The 12026-nt window shown below is 39.5% G+C and overlaps 1 protein-coding gene across 1 annotated transcript; it reads left to right on the top strand.

The window, feature by feature from the left end:
- The first annotated feature begins 1908 nt into the window (after window positions 1-1908).
- On the top strand, window positions 1909-8132 carry LOC125471193 (filament-like plant protein 7). Its single transcript, XM_048571362.1, has 6 exons — window positions 1909-2398; window positions 2525-2676; window positions 4082-4226; window positions 4318-6736; window positions 6859-6916; window positions 7338-8132. Exons 2-6 carry the CDS (start codon window positions 2569-2571, stop codon window positions 7821-7823), a joined length of 3216 nt encoding a protein of 1071 aa, XP_048427319.1. The 5' UTR covers window positions 1909-2398; window positions 2525-2568; the 3' UTR covers window positions 7824-8132.
- Window positions 8133-12026: the final 3894 nt, after the last annotated feature.

The following is a 12026-nucleotide window of genomic DNA, read 5'->3' as shown; positions in this document are numbered from 1 at the left end:
TTATAAGCTTGTTTCCTATATTTTCAATATGTTCTAAAACTTTATAATCTATATGTCATTTTGTTTTACAGTTTATGTTTCCAGATACAATTATGTGTTGTTGTAAGTACAAATAAGTACTTATTTATACAATATACAATAAATTTACTTAAATCCTCCTAGGTGCTAGGCCCCAACCCGTTGCTCGACTAGCGTCTAACATCTTTTAGAATATTGGGTCAAAGTCAACGCCAATCCAAGCAACATGAAATATCCCATCATCGAACATGATACTTGAAATGGATTATTCCGTTCACTAGATGAATATTTCCTTAAAACTAATGAGGAGTTAACGGAACATACCTAAAATATTTCGATCTAGATTTGAAAACAAGTTTGGTTATCGGGTTGAATCTCAAGTTAATAGGTCGAGTCAAAACTGTCTTTGGGTTAGGTCGACCCTGTTCTGGTTTCAGGTTTGGCCTCTAGAACTCATCGGTTTTCTGGAAATTTGGCCGAAATTATTTTCGAGTTTGTTGCGTCGCTGTAGTTGCTCCAATGTCCAAACCAATAACATATTGGATTCCTAGAGTTGAGGCAAACACGATGGTGGAAGCCTTGAGTCAAGGGTTGTCTTTTTGAGGTTTGGCCAGAATACAGTTGCCGACTTTTGGAAAACTTATCGAAAAACTGGGGAAACTTCCCAAACTCGAATATGCGTCAAAACTTAACCAAAACACGTAATCCACATATGAAAAATCCATCTACTCAACGAGACGAACATAAAGGTAGTGGTTTTAGGGCTTACCTTGGATGGACTTAGGGCTGGTTTGGTATTGCTGTGCTTTGAAAAAAAGCTGCTTCTGCTATGCTGTGAGAATAAGCAGTTGTGAAATAAAGCAGCAGAGTGTTTGGTAAACTTTTTTGTAAAAGTTCTTTTGAAAAGAAAAAAAAAAGCAGTATTATAATGTTTGGTAAACTTTTATGTAAAACAGATGTGAGAAAAAGCCGGTTTTTCAAAGCTAGGTTTTGCAGCTTCTTGTTTTTGGCTTTTTTTCACCCAAAACTGTGAAAAAAAGCTGAAGTTGAATGTTTACCAAACACAAAAACAGCTCCCAGCTTTTTTCAGAATCACCTTAGTACCAAACCAGGCCTTAGCGAGAAACTCACTGCGAAACTCTTGTTCGTGTCAAAGCTTCTCAAATCGGTGGTTTACGTCCGAAATTCATGAAAAGAATGGCATGGCTAAATTCGTGGTGGTGAGGCAATCATGATGGTCATGTTTAATGGTCAAAACTGGCTGCAAATAGTGATGGTAATGATTTGTTGTAGTTCAGTCCAGAGAGAAGAGAAAGACATACTAAGAGAAAATTGGAGAAGAAGGGGAAACACGGAGAGAGGGACAGAGATAAGGTATGGGCCTAAGTGGCATGAACTCCAACTTCGAAAAATGATAATACCAAAATGTGTCCAAGCAGATGTGAAATTAATTTGCCCTTGACGTTCGTGTTTCGTAAAATCTTTGTTGTGGCTTTAAATTCAATTTCACTTGCGCTCACGCGTTCGTCTTGTTGAGTACTACAAGGATACGACAAGAAAGAAAACAAATTATGGACTAAGCTCAAACGTCTACTAGGATTCTACTAAGCCCAACATGGGTTTTCTCGTCAATTCCCACCTTTGGGAATTAAAATTCATTAAATTTTTAGAATGAGTCGTCATATTTACGATGACTTGCTAACACGTATTGTGATTGTATTTAATAATATGTACTAGGTACAATTTTGTTCTTAAGTTTTTCAACTAAATGAAGTATCAAAATCAAATTATAGTTGTTCAAAAAAAAAAAAAAAAAAAGAGTCGCAATTGTTGAAGACCGTTGTCAACATAGACAACGACTTCCGCTCTTCTGGTCCGGCAGATGAACGCAAAAACGACCCGCGAAAAAAAAAAAAAAAAAAAAAAAAGGAAATCGACGACTCATAAGCCAAACGTACGCTTCGGCTATCGTGTCAGAAACTCAGATCCAATTCCAGCTCCCCCCTCCCCCAACTGTATCTTCCTCCACACTCCTCTCTCTCTAGTCGCTACATTTCCCCACTCTTTACTTTTCCCTCATTTCACTTTTCCTATTTACCAAACACACGCACTCTCTCTCTCTCTCTCTCTCTCTCACAAAGCTAAAACTTGGTGGTTGGCTCCGCCTCCATTTCGTTATCATCAACTCCTCCTTCGAGTCCACTCTCTCTGCAACCAAATTAAAGTGTCGGTGGTGGGATCGGATTGCATTGGTTGTTTCTCTCTCCTAAATACTTATTTTATCTCTATTACTGCAATTTCTATAGAGATTAATAGAACTTTTCGGCTCCTCTGCACTTTCTGCTCTTGGGATTTTGCTCACTCATGCAATGGTCACCTGGTTAGTACTTAATCTGTTGATTTTTTCTTTTGGGTGTAATTATTTTTGTGTTTTGACATTTGGGTTTAATCCGTTTGTTTGCATGCAACTGGTTCTGATTGGATTGAGTGTTTGTTTGGATTTTAGAGAGGCAGCAAGTGGGTTGGAGTGGTTGGTTGGGGAGGTGAATCATGGACCACAAGCCATGGCTTTGGAGGAAGAAGTATGCAGATAAAACCAATGCAGCTGCAGCAGCAGGAGACAAATTGAGTGTCTCAGTCAAAGGAAATGAGGAAGAGGTACACATTTTTCCTTAATTTTTATGTCAAAAATCGTAGTTTAGTGAAATTCATGATGTTTTATTCGAATCTACATCACCTATAAGTAGAAATGTAAATGGTTTGTCATATGCTGTTACGCTAATCTTCCCTTACACTTTTGTACGGTCCAAGGTCGCTCTTGGAGATTCACTTGAAAGATTCTGAAAATCGAATAATTTCACGCAGTTGAAACATTGCTAGATTGGCTTAAGGAAGTCAATTATTGTGAAGAGAACTTGTTATGCATTACATTAGTGAAATATATAAACAAGAAATTGTTGGAAGAGTGAGCTATTGAATAATTGCGTAGAGCGATTCTTTTTTGTTTTAATGTATATATGTTAAATAATTTTGTGGGGTTTTGATGATCAGAGAATAGAGATTTTACAGGAGAGGCTGGTCAATTTTGACAAGTAAAATTTTTCTTTCAAATATGTTAAGCCTTCAACTTTTAGATCAATTAGAAGCTTTCGTGAAAATATTTTTGGAACTAATCCTTGGTAAATATGCAAGTGAATCCTGGAAAAGCACTAGCTATGTGCAAACTAGTGCTTCTTGGAGGAAGCACTTCAACTGCTTTTGGAACAAAAAAACATTTTCTCTAAAAGCGTTTTTAGTCATTTTAAAAGGAGTTCCAAACGAGTACTTCCATGCAAGACCTGTAATATATCTTAAAAGTTAAAAAAAATGCTAGTGCTAAATTTTGATATGAATAAAGTAACTACTAATACTGTGATCACATTTTGTTGATATATTGAAACCCAAAATAAACAGGCCCTTTAGACTTCTATACAGTTGGGTGAGTGAGATGTCGTTTTAGAAATTCCTATTTTGTGATACCAAGATGCAAACTTGGACAAATTGGTCTCATAAGATTTAAAATAAATTTTTTGAAGGCAATTTGAAATTTTTATCTTAACTATACCATACCTTGAGCAGCCCAGAATTTTCAGTTTTCTCCTTTGTCAGAAATTAGCACTAGAGAACAACTACTAAATTGACCTGATTATCCAATCACAAACCATATGATTGTCAACCAAAACGTCTTACTGCATGGTAGTTTCCAAGGGATAGCAGATATGCATCCCCTGTGTAGCTGTGGGGATTAACAAGTTTTAGACTTTTGATGATCCTAACCAATCAACTGCTGTCTAATAGTTTTTCCTTGTAATGTGGACAGAAGAACTGAAAGTTTGATTTCCTACGGGAGTAATGGTAATTGGTTACCATCTTTTACAAATGTTTATGATACCTGTTGTTTGAGGTTGCTACATATGTTTTTATTGAGAATTTTGCTTTTCATACAGGAACCGTTGAATATTCTTGGAGGCGTTAATGGTACTAATTTTCAGCTTACTCTGTTTTCTTTATTTATTTTTTTTAGATGGAGGCACTTCAGGCTGAGAAGGCAGAGTTGGAGAATAACCTGAAAACCCTCAGTGATAAGCTTGCTTCAACTCTCTCTGAATGTAACAGTAAAGATGCACTTGTGAAAAAACATGCCAAAATGGCACAGGAAGCTGTTCAAGGTAATTCATGGGTTGAAAAGTTGTGCCGGAAATTTCCAATAATCTTTGCATTTTACCAGTATATCATTTTTCATGTGGATGTTTTATATAGGCTGGGAGAAGGTAGAAGCAGATGCGGGATTTCTGAAGCATGAATTGGATAAAGCTTTCCAAGTCAGAGCAGCTGGCGAAGAAAGAATAGCTCAATTGGATGGTGCGCTCAAGGAATGCATGCAGCAGCTACGATTTGTTAGAGAAGAACAAGAACAAAGGGTTCACGAGGCTGTGATGAAGACATCAAGAGAATTCGAGAAATCGCAGGTAGTGTTGGAGGAGAAGTTAGCAGAGGCCACTAGAAGGGTTTCTAAAATCAGTGCTGAAAACACCCGTATAAGTAACGCTCTTTTAGTGAAGGAAAAGTTGATAGAAGATTTAAGAAAACAATTGACAAAGGTGGAAGCTGATTTCAATGCACTCACGACTAGATTAGAATCCACTGAGAAAGATAATGCTTCTTTGAAATATGAGGTTCGGGTGCTCGAGAAAGAGCTTGAGATCCGGAATGAAGAGAGAGAATTCAATCGTCGAACCGCTGATGCATCACACAAGCAGAACTTGGAGGGTGCAAAGAAAATTGCAAAGTTAGAATCAGAATGTCAGAGGTTGCGGCTCCTAGTCCGGAAGCGGTTGCCAGGCCCTGCTGCTCTGGCAAAAATGAAAATTGAAGTGGAAATGCTAGGACGGGACTCTGTTGACGTGGGGAGGAGAAAGTTGAATGACTCTACAGTTGATAACTTTCCTGAGACTCCCAACAAAAAGGTTAACATTTTGACAGAGCAGTTATATGCTATGGAAGAAGAAAACCAGACTCTCAAGGAAGCACTCAATAAAAAGATAAATGAACTCCAGTTCTCTAGAAACATGTATGCCCGTGTAGCTTCTAAATTATCACAATCTGAAACACCACATGAAGAATCGTTAAAAGGCCAGGAAACCATGGAGTCAATGAGGAGTAGTCTTATGTCACATGAAGTCTCCGTAGCATCTATGTCTGATATTGGCAGCGATGATAAGGTTAGCTGTGCTGATTCATGGGCATCTGCCTTGATTACGGAACTGGAGCACTTTAGAACTGAAAAACAAAAAGGGTCTCTGACGAGCAAAACTGTCGGAGCTTCAGACATAAATCTGATGGATGACTTTGTTGAAATGGAAAAATTAGCAGTTGTTTCTGCTGATAAACAAAGTTTCAGTTCTCCTGTTCCTTCAGTTAAGGCATTTGTTGCACCCATGGAAACAGAGTATTCCTCCGAACTTTTGGGTAGCAAGATGGTCCCTATTTCAGACAGTGAGTCAGGCCTCAGTATGTCAAACAGGGAGACCAGGTTTAACAACATTGTCGATGGCAAAACTCCTCAATGGGTTGAGGATATGGTGAAACTGGTGGTGGAGCACAACCGTGTTGCAGGAAGAAACCCTGAAGAGATACTCGAGGATATAAGAATAGCTTTGGCATGTACAGAAGATCCAAAGCCATGTGAATTGGTTAATGCGAGGACAAATGGAAGCCATTTTGAGGTGTTGAATCCTTCCTCCGTTAAGAGCTGCACCTCATGGAAAGGTTCAGATAGATCTCTAGTAACTGATTCACCCAGAGGAGTAAGTGATGTGGACATCTCAAGCTCACAGAAGAGTAATCCGCAGTTCCAGCAAGATCTGAGTAAGTCCATTTGTAAAGTAATTGAGCTTATTGAAGGAATCAATGTGCCATCTCCAGATTATAACCCCGAGAATGGGTCCAGGAAGGATGGGAACGTGTCCACATATGTAAATTCGGAAAACACAGGCTACATAGTTCGTGTTTTCCAGTGGAAAACTTCTGAACTCGGTGATCTTCTACAACAGTTTGTTCATGCATGCTATGATTTATTGAATGGAAAGGCCGGTCTTGAAAAATTTGCCCAAGAATTAACTACAGCTTTGGATTGGATTTTAAACCACTGCTTTTCGCTTCAAGATGTTTCAAGCATGAAGGACGCAATTAAGAAGGAATTTGATTGGGATGATACACGAAGTGAAACTGAAACAGAAGTTGGAGTAGTTGGTCACTTTTCAAATGGCCATAGTGTACAAATAGAAGAGCTGCAGGCCAATCTGGTCAAAGAAAACAGAAAATTAAAGAACGAATTGGTGAATTTAGAATCTGAAAGGAGAGAGTTGGAAGGGAGACTTCAGTCGGCTAGTGATAAGAGCGAATACCTGATGAACCAGCTCAAGGAATCTGAAAAAGCAATTGCCAGCTTGAGAACAGAGTTACAAAGTTTACGAGAGTCAAAGGAAATCGTTGAAGACCAGATTAAAAATCACCAGGTGATGAATGAAGATCTTGAAACGCAGCTTGCGGAGGCCAGAGTTGAATTAAGTGAAGCTCGCCAAAAGTTTTTGTCCCTAGAAGTTCAACTGATGAATAAAAAAAAATGCTGTGCAGAGTTGGAGGCTACATGCTTGGAACTACAGCTTCAGCTTGATAGGTACATATGCAGATTTATATATATATATATACACACACACACACACACACAGAGTACCACACACACAAATTACAGCTTTACTTATTTACAATTTAAATTAATTGAGGGATCCTATGCATCAGTGTGAAGAAGAAAAGCTCAAATTCTGATCTCCATCGGGAGGAAAGGCAAGCCCAATATGTGAGTCAATATCCTCTTATTGTACGCACATTTACGTTTGTTTGAGAATCTTTAATTTCTGTTTCCACCTGCACTTTCATTGCGAAATAAAAACCATATCTTAATAGTAGCTTCTTGGGGTGTCATATACTAATAGATGTACAGTGAAACAATAGTCTCATTAGAAACATCATTGAAAGTGATCGACTTAAATGTGGACTCTCTCTCTCTCTCACTCTCTCTCTCTCTCTCTCTCTCTGGATAAACGGAGAGTTCATCTTTGAAAGAAAACAACTACAAGCAAAAAATGATTCTATTGTACTTTCTTGTCACTCAGCTGCAATATTACTTGATTTACTGTTTTTACAGTTCAAAGAACTGAGAATTCTGATTCTTTACTTCTGATCGTAAATATATATTTTTTTTTTAATCAAAATTTCAGGATTGGGATATAACAGCTGCTTCAGAAAAGTTGGCTGAATGCCAAGAGACAATACTTAACCTCGACAAGCAGTTTAAGGCAATGGCTGCACCAAGGGAAGCAGCTCTTTTTGACAAGGTCATCACTAATCCCACTGATACAGATACCCCCACGGCCAAAGCCAGAAGCCCAACCCCACACAAAAACGCAAACCAACGGTCCTCGTTACTAGATAAAATGTTAGCAGAAGACGGTGCTGACATCAAGGAGTTTACCTCTCCAATTTCAAAAGGGGTTTCAACTTCCACATTCAGTACTAAAAGGGTAATAGAGCCCCTCGAGAATATCCTTGTTCTAAATAGTAAATATCAGGATGACAATGCAGCTGTTGGTTCATTAGCTATAGTGCCCGGAAAGAAACTGGGAGGTGGGAGATTATGGAGAAAGCTAGTGTGGAGAAAGAAGAAAGGTAACAGCCAAAAGGCACCCCTTTCGATAGCCCCATGACCAAATCTCCATCATATGATATCGCGATAACGTCGGTGTTCCTTGCTCTGTTGTGATGGCAGTTCTGTTTGTTACGTCCCTTGTATTTGGAAATAATAAGGTTATGGCTGCTGTTGGTCATTTGAGAGATACTGGAGAATGCGTGAATGAGGTTGTGTATTACTGCTGTATATACATATTGTAGGAAACTCAGAATTTGAAACAATTTCGGCACGCGAGAAGTTTGACATTTTTGTATACCCTCATCATGTATTTCCTAGTTTTGTACACGTAATTTTCCCAATAAATAAATATGGTTTTGTTGTGAAATAACTATTTGCAAGAGAGAGTAGAGAGTGGGGGCAAGAGAAGAGAGAGCAGGGGTTGAGGAATTCGGTGTGTAATAACTTATGCCTAGTGTCTTTATTTATATGACGAGTTTTGTTTGCCCTACAGTAGTACAAGGAAAGGATCTTCAAGATCCTATAGGTTTTCTACTTTTAGTTTACACAATCACACTTAAAGTACAATATTGTTCACAAAACTCCACCTTGAGTATGTAGAACTTAAGAAGTAGTCGAACCAGGTCTTCATAGTTAGAAGATGGTGGTTATTGTCGTCAGTTCTCGTTCGCCACATGCAATGCATACACGAGTCTCTAAGTAGAAATGCATACAAGGATAAAGTTTTACCAAAACCTGGCTACTGTAAATCTAGTGGGACAGACTTGTAGTCTAAGAAGAAAAAAGTGAGTTAATGCAATGTCGATATTTGACATCTTCAAAATGCATTAATTAGTAGAAAATGCACACAATGTAACATCCCACATCGCCTAGAGGAGTGGATCATCTAAGCCTTATATGTATATTCCCATCTCTACCTAGTACAAGACCTTTTGGGAACTCACTGGCTTCGGGTTCCATCGGAACTCCGAAGTTAAGCGAGTTCGCGCAAGAGCAATCCCAAGATAGGTGACCCACTAGGAAGTTCTCGTGTGAGTTCCCAGAAACAAAACCGTGAGGGTAGTAGGGGCCCAAAGCGAACAATATCGTGCTACTGTGAAGTCGGGGCCGGGACGTGGTGGGGGCCCGGGCCGGGTTGTGACAATTTGGTATCAGAGCCAATCCCTGGCCGGAAGTGTGCCGACGAGGACATCGGGCCCCTAAGAGGGGTGGATTGTAACATCCTGCATCGCCCAGGGGAGTGGATCCTTTAAGCCTTATATGTATATTCTCATCTCTACCTAGCACGAGGCCTTTTGGGAGCTCACTGGCTTTGGGTTCTGTAGGGACTCCGAAGTTAAGCGAGTTCGGGCGAGAGCATTCCCAGGATGGGTGACCCACTAGGAAGTTCTCGTGTGAGTTCCTAGAAACAAAACTGTGAGGGCATGATCGGGGCCCAATGCGGACAATATCATACTACGGTGGAGTCGACCTCGGGATGTGGTGGGGGCCCGGGCGGGGATGGGACAATTTGGTATTCACATATTCCACATCACTACACTTTATGGCTTCGTCACCTTCCAGGTTTTGGCCAGCACAACTCAATTCAGAGTCCTAGTGGACAATCCGGGTTGGGATGTGTCAGTTTGGTGCATACTTTATGACTTCGTCACCTTCCAGGTGTCGACCAGCATAACTCGATTCGGAGTCCTAGCGGACAATCCGGGTCGGGATGTGTCAGTTTAGTGCTAAGGTGTCGGCCAGCATAACTCAATTTGGAGTCATAGTGGACAATCTGGGTCGGGATATGTCAGTTTGGTGCACACTTTATGGCTTCGTCACCTTCCAGGTGTTGGCCAGCAAAACTCAATTCGGAGTCCTAGCGGACAATCCGGGTCGGGATGTGTCAGTTTGGTGTCCGGGTCGGGATGTGTCAGTTTGGTGTCAGCACCAAACTGACACATCCCGATCCGGATTGTCCGCTAGGACTTCGAATCGAGTTGTGCTGGCCAACACCTGAAAGGTGACGAAGCCATAAAGTGTGGTGATGTGGAATATGTGAATAAATTTAAACCTAAAAGTGCCTAACATGAGAGTGCGCTGTGAGCGGGAATGAACTTATTTCACACGTGACGTCAGAGCATAAATAAGGTACAGTATAATGGATTGAAAATCATACCGTCGAAGGTAATCTCCAATACCAAGACTTGCCATAAATCCTCGTTGATACGAAAACTCTACTACTAGAACCTGAGGTCCGAGCTACGATTCCCTAGCACAAATATCGAGACATCACGAACGATCTTTACCTAGAACAATTATTCAGTCACATCTCAGAACTCTTATCAATAGAACATGTAACTTCCATAAAAGACATCCCAAGGACGTTCTAGAATGATTTGAGACCCATTGACCAAAAGTCAACTATCAGTCAAAGATCAACGGTAGAGTCCACAACCCTATGTAGCTCAATTCGAAGATCCACATCTCGAATTTCCATTCCGTAACTTCCAAAGATCCACATTGTGCTTCTAAAATATCATACTAAAGTTTTATTACGATCCAACAGTTGGATCTCCACCAATTACCAATTCAAGTGGCGGTTAACATTTTATTGTACTGAATTTACAAATGTAATTTGGGAAGATCTGTAATACCCTGAAAATTTAAGTATATGAATTAAATATTCATAATTATGAATACATAGAGAACATCAAAAATAAATCGATTTATGGTTATGGAAATAGAATTGGGAAATTATTACAATTAACGTAATTGTAGTATTGAGCTTTTATTTGATTTTTCGAGAATTTATAGTAATTGATGTGAGTTAAGTTTTAAATTAAACTAGTTACGAGGTTTAAAGTTTGGAAATTAATTATTTAAAATTCCTAGACCCTTTGAGGTCACATTTATATGCTTGAATAGAGCTTGATCTCACGAACATGTAGGCACAAACCGTTCGTGAAATGGTGTTTTACCGAAGAAGTTATTAACGTTTAAAGTCGGGGATAAATTGGTAATTTTAAATATCTTTAGAACGCTCTAGAAAATCTGGAGCCATGTGAAAAAGCCACATGTGTGGCTGGTATGAAGGAAGAAACAAAATGGATGGTTGTAAAAGAAAAGAATAGAAAGGAGAAAAAGGAAAAAGAATAGGGAGGAGGACCAATTGGGTTGGGGGGGGGGGGGGGTTGAGGAGAAGGGAGGAAAAATGAGAGAAGGGGGAGCGGGGGATCCCGCAACCCGGGTATCGGACCCTACCCAATCGGCCCTCTTATGTTTTTCTGGTGGGATTTCGCCCCGTTTTCCAGCGAATTACATCAAATTAACCATTGCAAAACCTTCCATAACTTTCCCTCTTCCTACTACACCTCAAAAATCATGGGATTTGAAATGGGTAGAAACCGCACTGTGGGGTGCGGCGGCTTTGAGTTCGAATTACCCAAAATTTGAAACTACTCAAGTTCAATTCCACCACCATTAGACTCCTTTTGAGGTGTGGAAAAATCCCAAAAAAATTTAGGGGCGTTGGAGTTACTTTGAGGTCGAATTGAACACACCCAAATTCAAGGGTTTCCGACGGTTCGTGGCCAATTTGAGATGTTTCCCGGCCATATTGGGCTTGGACGTAGGTATGAAAGTTGTTCCTCTCACTGAGATCTACTTTCCTGTAAAATTTGGTAATTTTTGAAGATAGTTGATATTTTCAGGCGAATCAGGACGGCCAACCACCACTAGCGGTGGTGCGTGGCCAGGGAGCCTATGCTGTATTTTTAGGCTAATTTTGTTGTTCTGGAATTAAATTTATTAAGCATTTAATGTAATACACTTGTTTGAAGCTAGATGGTGATTGTTAGTTATGTGTAGAAATATCAAAGTTTAATTGAACTGGAATTTGTGAACTACGAATGGCTTGATCTCTATTTAGGGTACGTAGGCAGTCTAACGAGACGTTAGATGCAGCCATAATACCAGTAAGATTAAATATTCGAGAATTAATCTTTGAATTAGAGGTTGCTTGATAGAAGAATTTGGAGAATTAAGTTGATAACTTAATTGATTGTTATGGTAATTAAAAACATGGTTAATTTTATAGGAATTAAATTAGTTGGAGATTTAGAAGTAAGATAAAAGAAATAGTAGCAAACTATACATGAGTTTCGTTTGGGCCTATCACTAATATTATTATTTCCCAAATAAAGCAAATAATTTGGGGCGAGGCGGGACAAGATCCGTATGTCAGATTTCCAATCCGTAAGTTTCTAGTATCCTCAAATAT

The sequence above is a fragment of a genome, unplaced genomic scaffold, assembly GCF_019419815.1.
Source record: "Pyrus x bretschneideri cultivar Hongxiangsu unplaced genomic scaffold, Pyrus_bretschneideri_v1 Contig59, whole genome shotgun sequence".
Lineage (NCBI taxonomy): Eukaryota > Viridiplantae > Streptophyta > Magnoliopsida > Rosales > Rosaceae > Pyrus > Pyrus x bretschneideri.
Note: the sequence above shows the minus strand (reverse complement) of the source record. Positions and strands in the feature narration are given on the sequence as shown.

Bases quoted from the DNA above. Each gene is read 5' to 3' on its own strand.
- LOC125471193 (XM_048571362.1), top strand. From the start codon at position 2,569: ATGGACCACAAGCCATGGCTTTGGAGGAAGAAGTATGCAGATAAAACC. The intron at 2,677-4,081 runs GTACACATTTTT...TATTTTTTTTAG, and splicing joins TCAAAGGAAATGAGGAAGAG to ATGGAGGCACTTCAGGCTGA. The intron at 6,737-6,858 runs GTACATATGCAG...CCTATGCATCAG, and splicing joins CTACAGCTTCAGCTTGATAG to TGTGAAGAAGAAAAGCTCAA.